At 43.1% G+C, this 25,059-nt stretch overlaps 1 protein-coding gene across 2 annotated transcripts in view; it reads left to right on the top strand.

The window, feature by feature from the left end:
- FRAS1 (Fraser extracellular matrix complex subunit 1) overlaps positions 1–25,059 on the top strand; it is a 184,378-nt gene that overhangs the window by 93,888 nt on the left and 65,431 nt on the right. For both annotated transcript variants that reach the window (XM_068941185.1, XM_068941184.1), the window contains 12 exons: positions 802–945; positions 3,160–3,300; positions 3,732–3,872; positions 4,781–4,954; positions 6,225–6,365; positions 8,414–8,557; positions 16,095–16,247; positions 19,290–19,436; positions 22,140–22,286; positions 23,785–23,925; positions 24,153–24,293; positions 24,894–25,034. In XM_068941185.1, the coding sequence (XP_068797286.1) occupies positions 802–945; positions 3,160–3,300; positions 3,732–3,872; positions 4,781–4,954; positions 6,225–6,365; positions 8,414–8,557; positions 16,095–16,247; positions 19,290–19,436; positions 22,140–22,286; positions 23,785–23,925; positions 24,153–24,293; positions 24,894–25,034 (1,755 nt within the window). The remainder of the gene's footprint in view (positions 1–801; positions 946–3,159; positions 3,301–3,731; positions 3,873–4,780; positions 4,955–6,224; positions 6,366–8,413; positions 8,558–16,094; positions 16,248–19,289; positions 19,437–22,139; positions 22,287–23,784; positions 23,926–24,152; positions 24,294–24,893; positions 25,035–25,059) is intronic.

The following is a 25,059-nucleotide window of genomic DNA, read 5'->3' as shown; positions in this document are numbered from 1 at the left end:
CCAACCATGATACATGGCTCACCCTGAGAGAAACATGTCTGATGTCTAAACTCAGTAAAGGAGCGTCCCTTCTCTTCCACTGGGAATGTAAGGGAAAAGGCTTGCAGTCTTGCACTGTACTGTACCTGGGACCCACTGCTCACCTGTCCTGAGGAATTTCAGAGCCTGAGCACATGAGGAGCCTGCCTGGCCAGGAGCAGCCAACAGCCAGCAGCCAGTGTCTCGTAGTCCGGTGCAGAGTCTTGGAAGGGCAGAAGGAGTCATTTTCAGAAGGAAGATGTGTCTTCCTTTTAGTTTTGCAAGATCTTGACTGCAGCCCTGCAGTCTGATTCCTTATTTGTTCATGAAGTGCTGTTCCTGTCAGTAGTCACTACAAGGATCTGGCTGTCGGCTTATTTTTAAATAGTGCACGACAGGGACTCTTTACCCTTCCCTTCCCTTTGTGCTCATACAGCTCCTAGCACCATGATGAGCAGGACTTAATACTGTTACCAACACTCCTCCTGTCTAGTTACCTGCACACCCCTACAGCTACAGAAATAACTGATGTATGTCATCTTGCAAGTACAAAATGAAGGTGTAAGCTTGGATGAAAATACTAACATAACAAAGCAATGGGTTTTTTTTGTTTTCTTTTTCTTTTCCTTTCCTGAAGAACTCAAAAGCCTGCAGTACTGAAGCAGTGTAAATGTCTGAATATGAGGAAGAAACATTGCGAAAAAGTGAATCCTGCCAACTCTTTATTTTGAAAAGTCAACTGGAAGTTCATCATTCATTATTCCTTCACTTTCTTTCCTACAGCTTGTCACAAGTCCTGTTCCTCATGCTGGGGAGCTGCTGAGAACAATTGTTTGTCCTGCAAAGACACATCACACATGCTAAAAGCAGGGCTATGTGTGGCCAGCTGCGGACACGGATTTTACATGAAGGATGGAATCTGCAGTGGTAAATTTCTGATTTTTTTTTCTCCAATTGCAAGAGGTTTGAGAAATGCTCTGCAAAAAGGGGATCAATATTTCATTTAGCTGGGCAGCAGCTCTGATTTTATTCAAGTCTGAGAAGCCAGGTGCCCTTTGTGCATAAATAATCGGATGCTGCTGTTTGTTTGTAAGATTGTTAATTCATTTAAGCTAATCAGATGCTGAAAGGTTTAAGGTTGTTTCTTTCACTTAACAGCACGAAAGCACAACTGAGATGTTTCTGAGGACTTGACAAATTCGTTTGATGGTGACAAGAGAAATAGCCCGTGCCAGCAGGTTTCTGTAAATTATATTATAATTCAGCCTCGCGGTAACCAATACCTGCACAATAGATGAGACTTGGGAGCTGGGAAGGTTACTTAAAAGGAAGGGGAAGGGCAGGCTGGAAGAAATTAAGGACCAACAAGTCAAGCAGCTCATGAAGGAAAAAAATCTCAAATAAATAATCTAAATTTTGCCATAAGTCTGCAGGCCAGGTCTCTGTTTCAGCCAGCTCCAGCTGCTCTGAAGGTCTGTCCAACAGAGTCAGTAGTAGCGATGCAGGGGCTGCCAGTCTCCATGAAGGTCCGTCTGAACTACAGCTAGTTAGAGAGGGTTTAAAACCTGGAGCCTGTTGAAAAAAATTATTACTATTTTGGCCACTTCTGGCTGGACTGCACTTTTGACCAGATTCCCTTTTGCTTTAGTTGATGTTTACACCAGGAAATTCTACAAGCATGTGCTTCGGAGTGTGCAGAATTGAAATTTTACATCTTTAGTTGAAAAATCATTTAAGCTGAGAAGGAAGTTCTGTTTAGATGCACCTTGCCCTTATTTGCAGCTTTATTGCCAGTGATTTCTCCAAGCTGCATAGTTGCTGCTCAGAACCTCCGGAATTCAGGCTTTTCCACTTCTACTGCAACATGCGTTTTGATGCCCGCGTGGAGACCTGTAAGCTGTTTCAAAGGGAGACTCTCAACTGGAGAAAAGAAACAAAAATTGTTGTACAAGTAAAACGCTTGGCCGTTCTGAATATACAGCAGCAGTAGGGCCACTGACTTAAGGAAGCCAGGGTTTCGTACTGCTTCTCTCATATAACAGATCATCATATAACAGGGAATTTAACTTCAGAAGGGACTGCCAGGGAGAATATAGACCACAGGAACTGACTGGAAACATTATCATGGTTGATTTTGGATGCATTTTCACACTCAAAACGTTGATTTGAAGGAAGAGGAAGAAGGGAAAGAATGATAAACTCTCTCTCAACTTTCCTGCTATCTTTCAGTCCTAAGGACTGATGCTGTTTTACAAAGATCTGTAAAGATTTATGCCATGATTTTCACATGAGAAAGTGTTCATAATGATGCTCCCTGTTCACAGGCCACTGGTCAGAAAAAAAACACTACATTTACTGGAGGGGCTCTCTCTATGTCCTAGGACATAGATACCTGTCTCTGGATTCACTGGACAATCGTTACAGACTTTAATTAGGAAAGAAAAATAAGAGTTTTTAATGTCTGGTCTGCGTGCAGACATCTATGCTACTTTTGTACCCTACAAAGCTGATGTCTGGTCTCAGCCTGAAAGGTCACTCAGTCTAGCAACAGGCAAAAGCTACATGTAGATAGTCTTGTGCGTTGAGTTTCAGGATGTTGATATAGTTATACCTCAGCAGTCCAACTGGTAACGTTACTTTCACACTCTCGCACTCAGAAACGGAAATCGTCAGTGCTGTTAATGGTAGATCCATGGATGGCCAGACGTGGAGATGCAAACCTTTTTCTCCGCATGCCCCATTAGGGGTACGGGAGACTGGTGGGATATGTAAGAGTCTTCCTCTTCCGAAGCTGCCACAGGTAGTTGGGCTGTAAATGCCTGGGCAGCCTCACCTGTGCCAGTGTGGAGGGAGTGCTGGTGTAGACCCACTCCCGGTACCTGCACTGTCTCGGAGTCCTAGACGGGATACAGCTTAGTGAACGCATGTTGGCGCTCACACGTCTGCCTCTGTGAATGTCACTACGTATTGCAGGGAAGCGTGAAAGGTTACTTGTGCTGGAGAAGAACATTTAAGGATCTCTTTCTGACAAAGTAGAAATGAGGTGTAGTTTGCATTATTTTATGTATATAACCAGGTTAATGGCTCTGCTGTTTTCTGCCTAGCGAGTGCATTTGGTTAATGAGCTGTCCTCTTTGGCAGCTTGTGACCAGTCCTGTGAAACATGCTATTCAGACCAACCCAGATGTCTAAGCTGTGCTTCGGATAAGATGTTACATGATGGGAAATGCATTTCAGAGTGCCCAGATGGATATTTCCCAGACAGCAGTGGAAGATGCAGAGGTAATAGGCATCTTTGCATGATCTTTCTTATGGCCTTCAGGGCGCCCTCCGCATGTTGTCTTCTTTTCCCCTAATGTGTCCCTGCGGGGAGGGAACTTCAAGAGTGCAAAATTTAGGATGGGAAAAGAAATTTCAGTTTTTGATTTCTTTGGTTCACTTGTGATGGATTATTTTAAATAACTTCTTTGCTTTATGAAGCATATTGAGACATATTGAGAAATATACTCAAAACACTGTGTGAGTGGGAGTTATTACTACTATATTACTAGTTATTAATACTTGTGTGCTTCTGCTCTCATTAGTTCACATAGCTGAATATCATGCCAGCTGGGAGCTTTCATTGTTGGCTGGAGGATATTGTAGCCAGCAACACCACCTGCAAGCAGAATAAATGGGGTATTTCAGTTCTGTGTGCTCTTTCTCTTTGTCAGCTTGTCATTATTTGTGCTCCACCTGTGAGGGACCTTTGGCCACCCACTGTACCTCCTGCTCCCTTCCTCTGGCATTGCGTCAAGGCCAGTGCCTGCAAGGCTGTGGAGAGGGTTTTTATCAGCATCAAAATGTCTGCAAGGGTAAGCCATGTACTTTGGATAAGTTCTTTGGCTGCTGTAAATCAGTGTATCTATATTGGCTGTTGGTGGGCTGTGCTTGGAGCATCCAGCTACGATTCTAGTCCTTTATCCTGTGCTGAACTGGTCAAGGAATGAGTAATTCCCATGTTTGTCTACTGATTGTTTTCCACTCTGAAAAAAAAAATTTTATTTGAGCTTTGTGGTTTCACCTGCTCAGGATTTAGTGATCTTGGGGATATTTTATCCGTATGCTGTTGAAATAAATGTACGTTCGTAGCACTTGGAAATTTTTCTTGACACAAGTTAAGCAGTGAATAACATTTTACACTTACCCAGTAAATTTGCTAAGGCTGAGGTCCTTTTGCAGCAATGAAAAACGTGAACATTCAGGAGGTGAATTTGTGCTACCCATGAACCCTTTCAGACTGTAATTTCTTGCCATCTATCCTAGTGAGATTGTGTTCACCTTTGCAGTTCTAGAAGTTAAAAGAAAATTGAATGCCTGCAGCACAGAACTGCAAGTTTTTTCCTACGTTATTTGTTTAGCTACTCTATTTAGTCAAGAAAAGAGCATTATTTTTTATTTAGGAAAAGATGGCAAAATATTATTGTAAAAACCCTGTTCCATTTTAGAAAATACAGCACCCTGTCTGGTTTTGGAACAGATTCTTTAGCATGTGAATTGCTGCAAAGTAATAATGTGCTCTTTGCTAACTGTTTGAGTGTTGGACTGTCTGCAGTAATTCATAACTGAAAAGTGGGATGACAGAGAGGGCTTGCACCAGTGTTTTCCTCCCCTTCTCTCTCATGTTTAGGAGAACATGCTCTAGTTTGCACAGTTGTTCTGCCTTGTCCGTCTGTCTCAGAAAGCTCTTCTCAGAGCTGTGACTCTAACTGATCTCTTACAGGTTGCCACCCATCCTGTCGCACCTGTGTCGGCCCGGAGGCCTTTCATTGCACGCAGTGCAGGGTGCCAGAGGATGTACTGCAGCCTGACCAGCGTGTGGAAGGAGCTGTACACGGCCTTTGCCTCTCTCAGTGCCAAACCCAGTTCTACCTGGATAGCACAGGAGTTTGCAGACGTGAGTAGAGATGTGAACAGTTGCTCAAAGCCTTCAGCACAGGGCTACGCTGGGCTTCAGATGTTTGAGGTGGTCTCATACTGCATGTGCTTTTTATGTGCTTTGAGCTCTTATATTTGCCTTGTGACAGTCATGAAAGTTTAAGCTGAGTAACTTTCGGAATGGCCGATGGTAGTACTTTTGAAGGAAAATGTGCTCTCCAGTAGTTTGTAAGTAAAGGATTTGGTTACTTTTCTAAGTGACTATGTTCAAGTCTACAGTAACAGCTTAGCCTTCTTTTCACTGAAGTTGAGGATACAGCTTTTACCGCTGACTTAATTTGGAATAGTTATTTGATTTATTGCGAAAGGGTATGAAGATTCAATACTTCAAACTTTGAGCTTCCCCCATAAAATATTCATGCAAGGTGTGTAGATGCACCTTTTTGAAAATGTAAGAGATGTATACCACGCCTGCGATATCTGTTCAGAATAGAAACATGTTCATGTGCAGGTTAAAGCATTAGTTTTGAAAGATTTGCGTGCGTGGTTGTGAATTTCTCACGAATCCGCATAAATATTTCTGTATGTGTTTTTCTAATGCTCTAGTCACTGCTCTAATAAATATGAGGTTTTTTTAGCTAATCAATTTATATAGTTCTTTCATCAGATTATTAATTTAAACTATCTTGCTTTAGGATCAGGAGCAGTAAAGGCCAGGGTGAAGAAATCTAACATTTCAACTCTGTGCCCTTTATCACTCTCTCCTTTTTTTTCTAAATAGTCCTTTTAATGAGGGTTCAACAGCTTGTTAGCTGCGAAGTCTGGTGATGAGCCTGCCACTGTTACTGCTCCAGGATGGACGATGACCTAAGCCTACTGTGGAGCTAGATAGAAAATCCTTGCTGGGGTAACTGTAGGGTGATAGCAAGAGATGATTTCAAACCCTGGTCAGCTGGCAGGAGCCCAGAGCTCTTAAATTTAGGCAGGAGATAGGTATTACACTGCATTGTGCATCTCAGCTTTCCGTTTCAGAAATTCAGGAATGAATTGCATGGGTGCAAAAACAGATTAAATATGCAGCTATTTGTGGTTGCTCCTTATCTTCGAGAAGTATGCTCTACAGCCTTAGCCCTTCTGCCCTTTTTGCGTTTCACAAGCAGAGAATCCTATAAAGCAAATACCTTTCTGTTTTCTTAGGAGAGAAAGCAATCTAGCTGGACTCTAGGACAGAAACAGCAGAGAGAAGCTAGAAACCAATTTGGCTCTCTCTGTTTTTCCCTTTCCTGCAGAGTGCCACTCCTCCTGTGCAGGTTGCACAGGGAACGCTTCCCAGGACTGTACGGCTTGTCTGTCTTCCCACGTCCTGCTTGAAGGCCAATGCCTCTCTGAGTGCCCAGAGGGGCTGTTCAGCCACGAAGATCACTGCTACTGTGAGTGCATAGTGCAGGCACCTGCAGCTTAAACCATGGATTTCATTGCATGCCCATTTTGTAATGCACTTCTCAATGTAATTAGAGATGCTGTGAGATTATATGAGGCTATTTAAATATTTTCGGGGGAGAATAGTACAGTCCAATTTCAGGAAATGGAATCTCCTCCTAATGGGAGAGAGAGGCATACACACTGAATCAGAAATTATAATCAGTTTTGTTCCCCTGGATTGGTTCCCTGAAAATATTTTTATTTCAGTGGGCTTAGGTGATGTTCTTAGCCAGTATGTTGTGGGTGAAGAGCTCTTTATCATGCTGGATAGCACTGAAGCACGAACTGATTTTATTAGTCTAGATAAGCATATTGTCCGTATGAATTAGATTTATTTTTAATCTGCTGCTGACTATAGGAACTGGGTTTAGGAGGAGGAGATTATGCAGATGTAGGAGAAAACACATTACCTCTGTGGATATGCCTGATTAGGAAGGGGGACAGCATTACTTATTTGTTTCTTAGCCTTGCCCATCAGGCAGCATGTGGCCTTTATTCAGGCTGTTTGATCTCATCTAAGCAGATGATTGCGACTGCTGACTGCAACAATTCAATCCCATGTGCCTCTTGCAGAGAACTGGCATTTAGGACGTGCCATTCATTATTAGCTGCTAAGGACAATGGGTGAGGAAAGGCAGGCATTTGAAATCGGATCAGTCCCGTCAAGGTCAGCTGGAGGTTGTCTTTTTTTTTTTTAATAGATTTATTGGATCAAGTGTCTGTGCATCTGTCCTGGTGGTAGGAGAAATATACGGAAGTTATATTGGTTGCTTCTCCAGGAAGCCTCAAGTTTAGAGAGAGGGAGCTCTTTTAAAGTCCTTCATTCTATTTATTCAATCTATTCATCCGAGGAGAAACTCTATAAAAATACTCATTTGGCAAGCCTTTGTAAAGATTCATCAATTCTGAGGTTGTGTGCTGTTACCTAAGAGCTGAGGTAACTGCTGAATGCTGCATTATACTGCTTCAGATCCCAGGCTTATGTAAATGTCTTGGGAACCAAATTACACTGTCAGGAAAGTGGCGGCTTTCTGTATGCTGCCAGCGTAGATCTCCTGCATTTTTTGAACAGCAAGGCTCAGTTAATATAGGTGTACCTAGAAAACTGATTCTTCATTTTGCTTTTACTGAACAGTGAAATCACGGGCATAATTTCTGAGAAGCTGAGACAGTAGTGGGAGTTGACGTGTTAGGTCTTAAACATTGGAGCTTTATGTTGTGGCAGCTTTGAGACCCCAGCTTCCATGTGGAGAGGGAGCAACTGTATGCAGGGGGGGAGTCCTAAGGTGGGAGACTTGGAAGTTGTGTGCTTTTATTCACAGAAGTTTTTAAGAGTTTTTAAGAGTTTTTTTTACAGATCACTAGCACTAGTACCTCAGCTCTGTAGTGTGGAAATCATGGAAATAAGGCACCTGGCTTTAAAGGTAGAAGGATACAAAAACAGTCTGAGGGAAATGTTTTTGAGCAATCTTAATCTCTTTCTCTGCAATCCTTTTGTTGAGCTTCTGCCAGTCACAGAATGGCTAATGAGATGGCATGGTATTTAGGTATAATGGTTTCAGTTTGGGAGGGATTTGTGCAGAATTCACCCCTGGACTCCCTACTCGTGAATATCAAGCTCATATCCATGATAATTTTCATATAATCCCAGGATGTTTAATTTATCTCTCCTTTGCATCCCACTCTCTCTGTATGCGCACACATACACTAGAGGGAGGAATTAAAGGGCTGATAACTATATTTTATATAGATCTATACCTTGATTTATGCAGAGAAGAAATGCAAAGCTTTTAATTTTCAACTCTTTCTGCATCTTGTTTATTTAAAAGGAGGATGTCAAAACCTTCCAAATCAGAACTCTCCAATCACTTCTGCCAGCAACACCATTTGATGTCCATGTAGGAGTAGACAATTATTAGAGGGGCTGGGTTTCTGAGGAGGGTGACAGGTAGGCTATACTGAGAGCATAACAATGAGTGTTTGTTTTCTTATCCAGCCTGTCATCCATCCTGCAAGACATGCCATGGCTCTACTGACTTTGAGTGCGTAACCTGCCATCCCCATGCAACTCTAGCCGGTGGAAAGTGCAGGACTAGCTGCAAGGAAGAGCAGTATCTCAACCTGGTGGGATATTGTGTGGGTAAGTAGGACAAAAGATTGCATGGGTCGTACAAAGTGACGATCTTTCTGCAGCAGTGGCCAGGTATTTCAGCGCACACCATGAAGAAATCAAATTGCTTGCTATGAGGAGATAAGTCACACTGATGAAGATACCATTAGGAAATTCTCCAGTGTAAATAGTATGCACAGCAGCAGAGGCCAGTGGTTTTCCTATGTATCTTCATTAGAGCTGTGTGAAGCCAATTGCAAATTGTGTAGGGCAGGCAAGGGGGAGTGGGAGAGAAGGCTATCTTTTGCCAGGCTTGCTGCTGTTTGATTTGGTGAAAGCTTGAGATCACGTCTACAGACAAGTACGTCTGGGAATCAATGGAGCATTCATATGGTTAATGATACCCTAACAAACATGCTCTTAAGAATAGGATGGGCTACAGCTCTGCTCTGTTCAGTGGTGATGTGCTTGCCTTTGGTTGTGCACTGCTGGATCTCTGGTCACCAAAACAGGACAGATCCTTAACTGTGTCTTGCTCTAGTCTGAGCTTTACAGCCTGTCTCTGCATTCCAGTCTATGCGAGAACACCCTGAGCTCTGTGAAGGCAGGACACCTGTTTTCCTCATTCCCTGCAATCGCACTGAAGTAGAAGGGCACCAACTTGCCCCGCAGGAAGGAGCAGTCCCAGATATCTGTAATGTCTGAGGTGGTGTTACCGGGCCGCGGACAGGAACAGGGTCCCTTCTGAGAGCAGAGCCAAGCTTGGTGGACCCAGGGCCAGGAAAGGTGCTTAGGTCTGGCAGAGAGCAAAGTGAGTTAAGGGAGCATTTGTGACGAGAAGCAGCTTACAGACCTCTAAAGAAAAGCTGGCACAGCTAGGATTGCTTGTGTGTTTTTGGGAGATAATAAGATTTATACACAGGAGTTTCACCCCGTCAGTGCTCTGTGCCTGCACTTAAGCCTATCATCAGAAGTCACTAATTGCATTTATCTGTTTAAAAGAGAAATAACTTTTCATCCGTCACGCAGACATGTATAAACATATCCTGGGAACCTCTCCAACAATTTTTAAGCTTTATCAAACCACTTTTTTTTCTTTATCAAAGAAAAGATACAGATTGTGAGGCTTATGCCAGGCTGAATAGTTCCAGATTGGATAATCCTAAGAAAAGGGAAAAAATGCAATAGACATAATAAATAAATCCATTGAGGGGCAATCATTCTCAAGGTAGTCTAGATGACTCCCCTTTACAGAGACTTCTTTTTGTCTACATATATGTTTGTGTGTATTTTTTTTTTTTATGAAAGGCTTATTTCTTTGCTCTCCGCAGATTTATTTTTATGACCTGTTTCTTCATCTTCTTTTTAAACAGCAGGTATCGTTTTATCTGGTTACAGCACAGACAAGAAAAGGAGGGAACGAGGTATCTGAGGAGTAGGAAAATGTCCCAAAAGTATGGTACAGCTCCTTAGGTATACAAAAAGTCAGATTGGGGAATCAAGCTGTTTTATACAGACTAGTGAGCACAGTATGAAAATTACTGAGCATTTCAGTGTCGCGAGCTGTCTCTGCCTTGTAAAATTTCAGCTGATATAACAATGTGCGTTAATGTCCTGTAACATCATAGTTGTAGGCATTTTATTTCCTCCACCTTATTTTCCTGTTACTTTTCATTGTGCTTCCTGTGAAAAGGCCCCTGGAAATACAGGCTTCCAGCTGCAAGTTTTATTCAAAAAAAAAATAGTACCATTTATCACAAGCAAGGATTTTTCCTGAGAAGGGTTTTCTTCGCTGCTTCCTTTGTGTTATGTGCTTTAACTATCCCTTTTAGGCTGCTGTTTCCTGTAAATGTGGTGAGTAGTAAGTGGGGCAGTAAGCATACTCCCCAAATCCCAGGTGACTGAGTAGATATCAGGGTGCCTGGCAGCAATGAGGACTAAAAATTGGAAACGGTGGGGTCACTCAGGCATATTGGAGGGCGTGGTTTCACCTGGAGACTCTCTATGCTGACATTGATGAATCAGCTGGAAAGGACTTTGCCTGGCTTTCTGGACCCCAAAGCAATTGCAGTCTGGTAATGCATCCTTTTCTTGCAAATTAAGCAAGCTTTATTTCAAAGCCCTGTAGGCCATGAACATCAGCCACTGTTTGTAGAATCTTCTTCTCAAAGTAGAAACAGGTTTTCAAGGCTTCGTTCACAGTGGCTGGAGTCATTGAGCGTCGGTAATGTTTGGATATATGCCCTTAAAACAGGAGGGAAGGCTTTGTAGGTACAACATAGTAAGAGCATAAGGAGACATCTTTCCTCCTCCCAGCTCTGACCTTAAGTTGTGCTGTGTGACTCATTTGTGTCACTCCTGTGTTAGAGAGGCCAGTGTTAATTTTTGCTTGATCTTTGTAACTTGTGGACCCTTAATGTCTATGTGCTCTTGCACATAGATGCACTGATATTTCGTTGTCTAACTGAAGTTTTAAAGATCCTCTTAGAGGAACATCGTTATTTGTTACCTTTAAAAAAAATTTCACTTTGGTCCTGGATTTGCAGTTTAAAGTGTGTTGCTCCTTGTGCCAAATTTGTGTGTGATGTTTAAGCACATGATAAATGTTGCTAGTTCTGCTACAGATAAAGAGCTCCACATCCAGGCTGTTAAATTTCACTCATTCTCCTCATTCAGCACTGCTTGAAATGCTAAATTTGCCTTGGCAAGTTATTAATTACCAGTTAAAGGGCAGCTGTCCCATAAAACAAAACAATGAAACCCCTGACACTTGCATAATATATGATTTGCATCAGAATCCAGCAAAGCTTTTTCCTTTGCTTCCCAAAGCAATCGTTTTGGTTTTTTTTACAATTATCTTCCCATCTATCGACAATTCCTGATCCTCCAGGCAGAACTGTGTTGAGACTTATAGGAACGGCTGCGCATTATAGCCACCTGGCGTACTTTATAGACCTACGGGAAAAATCTTTCATAGAGGATGGAGAAAACCAACTGTCACTTAAAACCGTTGCCTGTGAATGAATGTTTTTATTGAACATGTTACCTGAATGAGAATTGGAACATTCACCTTGTTAATAGGGGGGGAAAAAAAGTCTTGTTTTTAGCAGTTTATCAAAAAAGCATTTCAAGTGTAAGCAGAGGAATGATAAAATGGCATCAGAATTTAAAGGGTCAGTGACTTTCCAAGCTCTCGTTTGGGCACGCCGAATTTGTGCCAATCTTCTTGATGGTGCTCAGTTTATGAATTTTATTTTATAACTAAAGTGTATGCCCAGGAATGTGTTTGTGTTTTTAGCTGTCCTGCACTGAGTCTCAGGTCTTCTATGTTTTATGTTTTCCCACTTCATAAAGATTGTTTGATTTCTCTGTCCCTCTCTTAGCTGTTCATCTGAGACAACTTTAGCTTCAGGAAATGTGGCATTTACCAATCTAGAAAGTAGCACCATCATTAACATTGCTGTCCTGCTAATAAAACCCTGACTTCACTTTTCTGTTTTGAAGAGGTCATATGCCGTCTTCAGGCTTCTTCCTTGCTCTTTTCCTGACTCAATGGAAGGATAATGAGAAAAATGCAGAGGGATCTTGCAGCAGATGAAGCAGGGAGTTCACGGACAGAGCTCCGCTGGGTGCTCAGCTAAGGAGTAAACAGATACAAAGGGCTACATAAAAGAACTGGGAGAAGGGGCAGCTAGCGCAAAGTGAAAATCAGGACGCCCACTGATAAGGTGTCCTGCAGGTTCTTATCTTAGCTCAGAATTGCCGCCTTCTTGCCAGCAAACTCCTAATCCCTGAGTTCAGCTGCTCAGGCCCATGCTTGCTTTTCAGGCTGCATGCAGTTGTAAAAATGTTCAATGACAAACGTGAAGAGCTCACTTAGGAGGATGCCTATAACAAGCCTTTCTGCCTTGCTCTTAAAAGTGCAGAAGGAACACTGACAACAAGAACTACGCTCAACTCCTTGTAAAATTAATGGGCTGTTGCCGCACTCTTAGAGAGACATTGATGTTGTCCCGAAGAGCTGGAGTTACTCTGAGCAGAGCAAGAGGGAGGCTTAGCTCCACTTAGTCACTAATGTGCAATCTCCTACAGAAATTATCAGCTGAATTGCTGGATGAGGAAAATGGAAGACCATTTCCCCACTTTGATCTGAGCTCATTTGTGCCAGGCACCATCCAACTGGACCTTATTCTGCCTAGAGAAGCTCTCACCCCTTTCGCAAGGGGCAGGCAGCTCCCTGCAAACGTGATTTCACTTCACCAGGAGTTCACCTCACTAGTTTACGTAACAAACTCCCTTTCAGCTCTTTTAAGAGAGAGGCAAAAAACCCTTCAAAGAAACAACACAAACCAAAAACCCTGGTCAGTCCTTGGCATCCTTCTGAATCAGCCGCACTGATTTCTCGTTCTGGATTTATTGTAAGGTGCTGCAGAATGTTTGCTTTCTGACACGCCTGTAAATTACATGGTTTTAAAGTGGTGCCCTGTTGTAATCCTCATGCCATACCTTAGTCAGTCTAACATGAAACTTGAATCAGGGAAAACTTTTCAAAAGAGCCTTTAAGAGGGGAGGTGTATTTAAACAATACAAGTGGTTGATTGTTGTGCTAATGGAGGAACTGAGAGGTAGAAATGCCTCTGGTCTCCTTTATGAGCGTTCACAAACACTTCAAAGACAATTTTGGCTCCCCAAACAGCTCTTCTCTGTGTTTACAGGCAAGGAAACAGTATATAGATACCTTTCCATGTAGGAAGGGCACTATTTTCTTTTTTTTTTTTTTCAGTGCATACTAAGAGAAAGCTGAAGAGGGTGTGGTGATGCAGGAGCTCTGGCAATTGAAATCTGTGAAGCCATGATATCATATTTTCCATCACATAACTTGCTTTATAGGAAGATCAGTGGTAAATAAGATTTTGCACAGGGGATTGAATTAACAAAGAGGAAACGTAGAGCAGGCTGAGGAGGTAGCAGGGAGAAGTTTTGTATAGATAGTGGGAGACAGCATAATAATCTTGAAAAGTTGGATAGGGAACCATTGGGACTGTGAGCAACGTGGTAACATCCTACCCTGAGGAATCCGGTTTGGATACTGGAAGAAGTCTAAAGAAAGTGGATAACCCTGTCGCACTGACTTTCAGCAAACATGGGATGTGAGGCCAGTGAAAGCCCAAGCACGCAGGCAGCTAACTACATGGAATTGCATCCCAGCTGAGCTGTAGTGAGGACTGACAGGGAGAAGGCAGAAACGGGAAAACATATGGACAGCGAGGTATTATTCAGAAGCACAAAGAAAATACTCTGCTCCTGTTTGTCCTCACTTCAAAGGGAGCCTGCTGTGAAAAATTTAAACAATCTTTTCCAATACAAAGTCCTTTCCTTCTTCCTTTCCTCTGTCACTAGTTCCCCAAGGTCCTTTGAATTCACCACAAGTGTCAGGGTTTTTTTTGTGTTGTGTGATCTTTGATCTCCGGGTTTTCAAAGGAACAAGAGAGACATGAACTGATTTCTCATAAAACAATAGATGAAAAAAAGACCTCTTTCCACATATAGGAGCAAACATAGAGGCCTTAAAGAGGAGAACAGTGTACTGCGACAGCACCTGGTTTTGTAGATACTTAAGCCTTTTCAACATTGTTTTGGGAGAATCCAGTTATTTACAGTAGATTGTGGTTATTTGGGCCCCCAGCGTTTTCTCTCTCTCATTTTTATGCTCTGTTTATGGAACATATTGAGCATACATGAGTCTCTCTTCTTCTTGGTCACTGAAGAACTGGTTATGAGTTTGGTTACATATTGCATCTAGCCAAAACTCTCTGCTGCCAGTGGCTGCAGTGAGAGTTTAGCCTGCAAGACCGTTATTTTGACAACACGGTAAGTAGATGTATTGCCAGGTGAACGTGGAAGCATGAGAGACTAGTTGGAAATATGGTAACTTAATAATTGAGCGTGACTGCATAAAACTTTCCCTCCGGCCCTGTACATGCAAATTACATAGGGTGTTCAGGGGCTTTTGGATGATGTCTTTGTCATTCTTGTCCCCTATGGAGAGGCTGCATGTGAGCAGAAGATTCTTTCTGGCTGCAGTGAGGCTGCAGGTACTGTGAGTAAGGAGGTTTCGAGGTTTGTCACTGACTGCAGGAGCACCATCCCATGAGCCACTTTGCTTTTATTGCCACTGTCCTGACTGGGATGGAGTGAGAACTTACAGGGTGGCTATCTTATCGCTAGTCTTTGTTCTTGCTCACCTTTACCTCCCCTCTGGCTGTTAATTTCCCATCTGCAAGGTTGCAGGGGCGCAGAGAGTGCATAGGTTACATACTCTGTAAAGTCAGGAGGGGAAGGAAGACAGCTGCTTTAAGGACCTTACATCCTGTATATACTCAGTGTTGTATTTATTTCTGAGCTGCCTTTTGTGCTTTTTCCCTAGTGTTTGGTGAGACTTGTCTGTGTGTAACATTTAGACTAGGGTTAGATGCCAGCTGCTATTGCATTCTTGCAGGTATGGATGCAGAATTCCCTGGGACTCCTGTGTGTCCCTGTCTTCAGCTTGTAAAATTAGATTGCCTGACAATCTGTGGTAATGCTTTCAGGAGAGACAAAAGACAGAAAGTTGAACCTTCAGAAGAAAACTGACAGGAGGCCAGGTACTAGACTCAAGCCTCATTATTACATTTCTTTCAAGACAGTTGTCGTTTCCTTTATAATTTTCTGAATTACCGTAATGAGGATTAATTTGGCTTCCAGGTTGCCTTACACTGCCCTGTTGTGCATACAAAAGGCTTGTTGTAAAACCTTTTGAAGCGCCCAAGTTCAGGCAGAGGTCGGGAGACATAAGTTTATATGCTGCTGGGGAAAAAAGAAAAAAGGAAAAGGTTTTGAGGCGCTCTCATGCAGCTCTAAATGCCTCTTTTGGCTTGGCTTTGAGGTTTGCTGTGGCCTTTTAGGGATATGGATGTCTCATTTGCGTGGGAAAGTCTGAACGGTATGAACTGTGGGAGAAGGTGATATAGTTATGCAGGTTATATTCTTCATTTTTCAAGGGTAGGAGCAGAGGGGAGCAAATGCCTGTAGCTGGTAGCATAGTTCTGTTAGAGATAAACCTGTAGGTGGGCACACCTAAAATCCAAGAAAGGATTGGGGAAAATGGAGAGCTGGGAGCCGGCTTCTGACAAAGCTTTCCCAAGTTAGTTTAAAGAGGGAGGGGAGGGGGGATGCTTGAGTGGAGCAGGAGAGAGACAGAGAATATTCAAGCTGTGTGTTTGCTGAGACTAGAAAAGTGAAAAGACCACGATATTCAGGAGGAAAATAACATAAGGTGGGAATAAGGGCAACAGGAAAGGAAAGCTCCTTGAATGCAGTCAGTTGTGATCATTCCCCTTGCAAACATCTGGGAGTGCGGTGTTTTACACCTGATCTCAGCCCTTGTACACCAAATAGTAGTAAGGGGCTCTTCTGAAAGTTACTCCCCTAATATATTCCTTGAGGTCTTGGCGGTGTGTTTCCCCATGGCAGTTCTGTTTTGTCCATCTGTGATCACAGTATCCATTATTTCCTGCTTCCTCCATAGACTGCCATCCTTTGTGCCGTCAGTGTGTGGCCAACCTGTGGGATACTGGCAGCATCTGCCTGAAGTGCCAGAACACCCGTCACTTGCTCCTGGGGGATCACTGTGTTCCTGACTGTCCAGTGGGGTACTACGCGGAGAGCAGTGCCTGCAAAAGTGAGTAGCCCTTATGGATGCCGCACGTAGCAGCAAGATGGCAGGGTCTGTCTAGATCCTTGTGAGATGTCCCATGGAGTGGATCCTCAGAAGAGAAGCCTAGTCCAGTGGGCAGACACCACACTGGGACCTGGAAGTATCCTTCCTGGCTGACATCTCTGCTGGATGGCTAGGAGCACTCTCACTGTGCTGCCCCTCACCCGAGTCTGTTTTTAGACAGTGCGTTCTTTAAGGCCGACACTGCTCTACTGTCCTGAGCACACGCTGAGGCTAGTGGGACCTAGCCCACTATTACAATGCCATTAGTAGCTGTAACGAGTACCAGACAGCAGCGTGCTTGTGAGAAGGAAGTGAAGGTGACTTTTGATAGCTCTCTGGTAAGTCCCATCTCTGAAATGTGCTGGCACAAGTAGGGTGACAGTGCTCTGTGTTGTGTGTAGGAGTGGCTGCCCTGAGGCTGCTCCTGGGAGGAGATGGGCTGTATAACCACAATCAAGGATAGTTTCAAACAAAGACTTTTCAGGTGCCTATCACTGAGTCTCCAATTTGTGTGCTATCAGCACAGTTCTCAGATGCTGATGCTTGACGATGCTTTCTGGACATGTACTGCAAGGGGACATACAACTTCTGCTCTTAAAAGACAGACCTCTTAATGTTAGGAACTTCTCCAGAAGTCTGCAACCTGAAGTGGGGTGTCATCTTAACTAGGATCTCCTTGCAGATTGACTGATGCTTATTGAGCATTGCCTCGCTGCAATAATGGTCCAAAAGGCAATCATTCCTAGCAGTCTCTGACACAACGAAACAGTTTCATCAGCCTGCATGGCTGGTAGATGCAGTGTTCCGGCTGTGTAAGTGAAGATAGATTGGCGGTATATTCTCTTCTCCAGCTTTTTGGGCCTTCACCTATCCCTGAGTCTGCTGCTGTTTTTGTTCCTGTTTATGGTCATGTATTTCAGTCTTCGTGCTGTTTTACGTTTCTTGGGACTCTTCTGAGAAGGAAGTTGGTTGCTTTCCTTGTTACGTGGCCCACAGAGACATGTTAAAGCCCAGTGCATCTTACGGCAAACAGAGAGTATTGCAGATTATTTTAAGAGAGGCAAATCAAGGCAAGGAACTCTGCACATTAAAGATGTAGATGTCAAACCTGCTCCCTTTGCAGGAGGTGGCATTACCTAATCCTGTCTAACCATTAAAGGTTAGCATTTCAAAGCTCCTGTCAAGGGCTCCAGGAGTTGTGTGTTTATTTTCTGTTTTTAGCAAATGAAGTCTCAGAGACGTGTGAGTTTTTCCCTGTGCCATTTAATGGGAAAGACCCCTGAGCAAGGTATTTTGCCTTCCTGAAAATCTGAGCCTAGGGACAACATTTCCTCCCTTTGGTATAAAGATTTAATTTAAAAGAAGTGTTGCATTATTCAGACTGTGTCAAAGCTCATATTGCATTTTGTGCTAGCTTTTAAGATCTCCAGCACAGTGTAGTGCAGTCACTCCTCTTGATTTCTATACCCGCTCTCACTCATGATGAATTTCACCTCATAGGTATAATGATGGCATCATTCTTTAGGTAAAGGCCCATCATGACTTTGAACAGGCAAATAATTTCAGACAAGTATTTCCCCTTTCAAGAAAGATAATAGGGTAGATTGGCCCCATCCACTGCAGGATTTCAAATCTCTTCAGTCACATTAGGAAGCAGAAGGACTGGGAGAAGAAGGGGTGAGGTTTGAAAAGAAATGGAGAACGGAAAAGAGAAGGGTGAGATAAAAATCTCTTTAAAAATGCAGGGAAAGAAAAAGGTGGTAATGTACTTGCTTATTCAAGATAGTCAGGGGGATTGCTAGCTATGAAGAGTTGCAGAAGGATCTTGAAAGACTTGGAGTGTCTGGACAGTAAAGCAAGACGTGGAAGTTTAGTTTAGGTAGATGTAACAGTGCACAAAGGGTTAACCTCTTCCAGCTTCACGTACAAAATGGTGGCATCCTTGCAGTGATAACGATGGATCAGTCTGCGAAAATGTCACCGCAGTGTCCAGCAACATTGAAAAAGCAAATCAAATGTTAGGAGTTAGTACAAAAGGAACAGAGAAATAGAAGAGTTCCTTCTGCTGCTGACTGAAGGTGTTCCTTCTGCTGCTGTGAGCAGTTCTGCTCCTCTCAAATGGGAAGCAGTAGAACTGGACAAGCTTCTGGGAAGGGCAGCAAATATGAGTGAAGGTAATCGATGGCTTCTGGACAGTGAACAGCCGAGCAGACTACAGCTCTTCAACCTGGAAAAGAGATGACTTGGTGGGGAGGATGTGATGGGGGCCTACAAAATCATGAGTGAAATGGGGAGAGGCGCGCATAGAGATTGACGGTTCACTGTCTTTCAGTGCTACTTCTTGCAATAGGTAGTACTTGCGCAACTCCTGCTGAAGCGATGGACGTAAGTCTTCTGGGATGTGTGTAGAGGTTAGAAAAGCACTTGTCAGTTCCTGTGGGGAGGGATTCTAAATAGACAAAACACATCAGGTTCAGGATGAACTGGCCTGAAAGTAGTCGAGAGGAGGTACTGATATGTGATTGCCTTGTTCCTACTGTTCTCTGGTAAACAGGTCTTGGTCTGATCCAGTAGGGTTATTGTTGTGTTCTTAAAGGGAAGGGAAGATTGAAGAGAAGAGGAATGAGTAAGAAGAGAGAGGAAGGAGAGAGGAGAGGGAGAGAGCTAGTGCTCATGGTGCACAAGGCATGGATAAACTCATTTAAGTGCTCTGTGACATACTGGGAGGGGGCAGTTGTGTTTCCGGTAGGGTGTTGTGGCGCTGAGTTCACTAAGTGGCATAAAGGGCCTCTAATATAAAGGAGAGTCCCCAAAGGGCTGAAAATGACTGTAAGGCTGCTCCTGAGTTCTGAGCACCAGCAGCTGTCTTGGACATCAGTGGGAGCTTTGGATACTTAGTATTGCCATACTCAGTCTCTGAGAGGGCTTACGCTGGACCTTGTGAAACTTGCTTAAAGATCTGCTTTTCCTTAACAGAAACATTTACTCTTGCTGTCTCTGCAGGATGTCACCCCTCATGCAAAACCTGCAGCGGCAGGGGCCCTTTTTCCTGCTCTTCCTGCAACAGCAGCCTGGTTCTGTCCCACACCAGCATGTGCGTTCCCGTCTGTTCCCCAGGGTACTACAGGGACGAGAGCCAGACCTGCAAACGTGAGTGTCTTTCTCCAAGCCATCTCTCCTTTCCGCGATGTAATCACCAACATGTGTTTTCTTGCTCCTTCACTACTGTTCCTATTGCCAGGAGAAGACTTCAGGTGCCTGAAAATTCAGAGTGAGTTGGCAGAAGTGATTAGCTGCCTGAGACACAGAGCCTGCAGAACGCTTTAGATTGGAACACAGTTGCAGCTTTGTTATCAACTTCAGAGACAGGAGGCCTTGGGTTTCATGGTAAAAATCTGCTAGAGAGCTTGCGTAGACTTCCTTGTCTAGGCAGTACATAGAGCAGCGGCCAAAAGAACTGGTGGACTCCAGACTTTGTGAAAACTTGACATGTTTAGACCAGTCTTGATCAATTCTTACTGAGCAACCCTTCTCCTCACTGGTACCTGCCAGTACCTGCTGTGGAAGATCACTCAAGGGTTAGCTCTATTAAGACCTCAGCATTTAGGGCAAATTTTCCCAGTGGTGAAAACTCCAATAGAAACTAGGTAGAACTTTGCAGACGCATCCCTGGCTGACGTAGTTAAGCTGTGATGTTTTTACTGTCTGATGATCTGATGCAATTGATCTGATGTTAAGTCCGATAATGCTTTCTCCTACTCCTGCTGTCATACCTTGTGAATCTCCCAGGTGTTTCTTTACCTTTATTATTCTATGTTTACTCTGGCCTTGACATCAGTTGAGTTATTCCTCACATAATTATTGGACTTGATGTTCTGAAATGCCAACTTTTATCGCCCAATGACATAAAAAATACTCAAACGCCTGCTTGAATTGACCCACTATAATACGCGCCCCTAAAAATAAATGAGTGCTTAAGTGGTTTGCTTGCTCTGAACCTGAGCACTCAGATTTGTTAAGTACTGTGTTACACTAATTTAAATTATCCTGATTTGTGATAGAATAACTCCGTGGACTGCACTGAGAGTAGGTGATTCTGTGATCAGTGTCATCCTATTCACGCTATCTAGATCCTATCAGCAGAAATGGAGACACCTTGCATAAGTTCAAGGAAACAGCTGGAAGAGTTTGTACTATTCTTCAGTTGGCAGAAAAAAGGCTATTTAGTAATTAAAAAAAAAAGGAAAGTAGTAAAAAAAGGAATAAAAAAATAGAATCACAGAATTCTCTCTGTCCTGCCTAGTTTCATACCAGCTTTACAAGATGTTCACTGTTTCTTCCTGCCGTATGGATTCTCTTATCACTCTTACAAAAAGAGCTCCCTTCCTAATGAAAACGCCCTTTTGTAATGAAAACTTCCCCACTGATAGCCCTGCTCAGGACATCTAGGTAGAAGTGGAATGTTCCGGGGAACTGCGCCCTTCCTGAATTTGGTTTAGTAGCTCAAACGCAAATAGATTTGTGCAAGCAAACTCACTACAAGGAGACATTTCTAATCTCCTAGTTGGCAAATGACTGTTTAAGAAGTGTATGTAATCCTTGTGGCAGGAGGCTCAAGGCAAAGTGTGTTGGTGCACTGGATTTTTGTCATTCCAAGTGTCGCTTGTACCTTTTCAAGCGAAGTACTGCTGATAAGCCATGTAGTTATAAACTGGCCCAGGCTGCTGAAAACTACCACTTAGAGTTAATGAAAATTGTTTAATCAGCAGTTGGCTGTTAGACTGAGAAATCTGGTCTCTCTCCAAAGTTTATTTGGGTCACATTGCGCTTTTGAGGAACTCAGGTTTGAAATGGATTTCAGAGAGACGATGAGTGCATTTATATGCTCTCTGAGATATTTGTAAGCTCATTGACATACTGGCTGAGGAACAGTGCAAAGCTTAACAAGCTTTTCTTGGATTTAAAAATGTGGATATAGAGTCATGCTGATAACATCATGCTGATATCCATACTGATAAACAGACTTGATTGCTTTCAAATGTAGTTTTTGCTTACTGTTCAGGAATGCTTCTTTGGGTAAGTTGATTTCTGTGTATTTTCACTTCATGCGGTGTGTTTTGCCATACTTTTAATAGTTGACTTTTCATAGCACTTTGCAAATAGCAATTATTCCATGTAATATTCTGAAGTTAGGTGAACTGGGATTGGCACTAGAGCGGTTTCTGGATTCTTTAAGTAAACATCTTATTAGAAATTCACTTGTCCCTCAACAAAATACAGACCTTCTGTGACATTCTTTAGATGACATAAAGCAAATAATGATTTTGAAGAGCACACTGGATTGGGTTTCAACAAGAGCAATGTAGGTATTTTCAGCTGTTTCTGTATTTTGAGGTTTGTGGTTGTAAAACTCAACCTTGAATTAAAAGCAAAGGGAAATGATTTTCCACAAATAGCGTATAACTAATGGAAATGAATTTCCTCAATAGCTTCTCTCTATTTAATACCTGCGCTGTAGTTGTGTTAAATCCTGTGAGAGGTTTTGTTTTGTTTTGTTTTTTCATTAAAAATGGTCAGCTAAGCTTTATTCTTTAGTTTAAACGCTTGGGGTTGGGTCTTCAGAACTTGCCTGGTTTATCATGAGTACAGAATTGGGCTTGGGCAAAGATACTGACTGCATATGGAGTTAGCATTTTGGAAGTTGTCAGGAGGCATGAAAGAAGCAGAAACTGAAGTCTCCACAGGTGTCTCAGAGAGGACCTGGAATGGAGAAACTACAGGATAAAATAATTTGTACTTGTACAGTTGGCTGGTACATCAATAATTACAGTTATTTTCTTTGTCTTTCCACAGCTTGCAACAGCCAGTGCCTGAGCTGTGAGTCAGCCACAGGTTGTACATCTTGCAGAGATCCAGCTAAGGTCCTGCTGTTTGGAGAATGCCAGTACGAAAACTGTGCTCAGCAATATTATCTTGATTTTTCCACCAAGACGTGCAGAGGTGAAAACTACATTGCTGGCTTAAAGAAGAAAATAATAATGACGACTAGCTTGGCTAATTATCTGTTATATTGCAGCATGATCTGTACAAGTGGCCTGCTATAAAAAGCATGTGTGAAGGGGGCAGTTGTTTAGTAACAGACCACTTGTGAGGTTTTTACAGTTTTCCTCTTTTTCAGCAGTCTGCTGTCACATACTTCAGTCTTTCAGTGAAAAACAAGATTATTGCAAATCCTTCTCTTGTAAATGATTTAGTAAGTGAGACAACAAACTTTTCAAGGGCCAGGTCGTGCAATTCATTTAGTCATGGGTCAGCTGAATAACGAGCGAGCTTACCAGGCTCTTTTTTTACAGTACGTGTAGGGCCTTTTGTACTTACCTGCTTCTCTCTGACTTATTAAATACTGCATCACTGGCTGACTGCAGCAACAGCATGTGGGAGTGATTTAAAAGACACGTGACTTGAAAGATTTCCACAACTCCCAAGGAGAGCGTTCCGTAATGGAAATAAGTGAGGATAATGTGACTTTACTGCAGAATACCACCACCAAGGATTTAATACAAGTGACTTGTTGTTCAGTGTTCATTTCTACCTAGCTCTCTCAATACCCAAACCTAACTTAACATCGCAGAACTTTGGAGAGGGGACACGGTCTAGCATTTAGGGTGCTAGAATGTGGCAGGGCTCCTATCCTGGCTTTGCCTTGGACGTGCTGCATGGTCCAGAATAGCTCAGCTCACCTCTCTTGAGTGGTTCACCCTCTCTTCTCCTTGCCCATTTGTCTGTCTCATCAGACAAGTTTTTGTGTTACTAATTGCTGATTCAGGCCCTGTAAGCGCCACCAAACTACAAACAGTAGCACTGGCAACATGAGTAGTCCTCGGACACATGTGCACAGTGGGACTCTGCTGAAGACTGAGGGGGAATAGTGCAAGGGCATCTGAAGGCAGATGTGATCCCAGCAGCATCTGGTATGTTTCTGGCCTGTGGACTTCTCAGAGGAGCATCTGGATGGCAGGGGACCGTGATTTCATTCTGTTCTTTCATTCTTCATTCAAAAAGCATTTGGGATCCTGGAAGGCGCTGCATTTGAAAGGGATGAGATTGATGAAGTGGGCTGGATAATTACTAATGAGTAACAAACTCAGTCTTGGCAGAGGAGGAGCATTGGCGCTTCCAGAGTAAAATCAGGCTTTATGGGCTTCAGAGCTGCACTAATGTTATGTGGGTCTGCATGCTGAACAAGAGCTGAGCCTGCTTGAATCTGACATAAGGCATGTTAAGTCCAAGACGTGGAAAAAAAGGATGTATCTTATATTGTAAGAAGTCTCTCAGTACAAATGATGCTTTCCTTTTTTTAGTACCTCTTAAACAGTTCTTACTTTGCTGTTTGGGCTTATATTTCCATGGGTCATAGGTCCCATCATGCTAGACATTTGTACAGGGTGAGCTGTGCACCCTGGAGAGGGCTACCCTACATTAACTTATTTTCTTCCAGAGTGTGACTGGAGCTGTAATGCTTGTAAAGGCCCCCAGAGGACCGACTGCCTGCAGTGCATGGATGGCTACGTTCTCCATGAAGGAGCTTGCATAGAACAGTGCCCCTTAGCTTTCTACAAGGAATCAGACGCGTGCCAGAGTGAGTTCTTCTCAAGCGTTGCTTCTAATCACTGTTACCAACATGTTTCCCTGCTTGTCTCCAATTTGTGCGTATCTTTCATTCAGAAGGCACACTCTCACTTCAGATTTCTTGCTGCCTGCCAGCACGCACATGCAGCAGAGCTCCGGTTCCTAGCGGGGTAACAGCATGGTGCAGGAAGCAGTAGGAGGTGGTGGTGTGCTGAACTCTTTGTAAATGACTTTTAGGGTGTGATGAACACTGCCTTCAGTGTCGCCAACCAGATGAGTGCAGCCTTTGTGAAGCCCCGTTTTTCCTCTTGGACACTCATTGTGTTCGTGAATGTGGGAAGCGATATTATGCTGATAATGCACGGCGAAAATGCAGAGGTAAGCAAAGTGGGAGTGACATGGTGGAGAGGGATGGAGGTTGTAGTCTGTGTTCTGTATGCTGCCTTTCTCTCTCTGTGAAGTTTGGGTAAAGAGGAAGCACTTTTGATACTGTGTTAGACTCATTGTCAAGGTGATGCAGTCAACTTGAGAATTAAAGAACAGGCTGCATCTGTATTCAGACATGCCTAATTCAGGAGGAATGAGATTCAGTATAGATGGCTAACCGTGGATAACCAGTAATAGAAGCACACTGTTTGAAAGGTTTCAGTTATATTTGTGAATTAACAAGCTGTTTGGGGCTATCATATGTTTTTGGAGAGTTTTTTTTAAATTAGTAGAACTTAAATATGCTTCTTCCATTTGGAAGATTGTTTCAGTTTCTCTGTAGTACATGGAAAGTACTGATCAAACGAGGAAGGAACTTCTCAAAAGCTCTTTGATCAAAACTATTTGGCCCTTCTCTTTGATGATTTTTGTCATGTAGGTAAGACACTAATAGGAGCGGTGTTTCTGTCATGACCCCGGGGACAGCTCTGCACATCAGTGGCTACATTGTTTTCAGGATCTCATTGGGATTGTGTTTTCCATCCAATTCAGCTTGTCCTCATGGATGCTTGGAGTGTGTCAGTGACAGCCTGTGCCACCTCTGTGACAGCACTACCTTCCTGAGGAACAAGATTTGTGTTTCTGCCTGTGGCCAGGGTTTCTATGAAAACGTGTGGACCAGAGAGTGTGAAGGTGAGTGTCTGATGATAAGGCAACT

This window comes from Struthio camelus, chromosome 4 (genome assembly GCF_040807025.1).
Source record: "Struthio camelus isolate bStrCam1 chromosome 4, bStrCam1.hap1, whole genome shotgun sequence".
Lineage (NCBI taxonomy): Eukaryota > Metazoa > Chordata > Aves > Struthioniformes > Struthionidae > Struthio > Struthio camelus.
The sequence above is the reverse complement of the archived record's forward strand: the minus strand, read 5'-3'. Positions and strand labels throughout refer to the sequence as shown.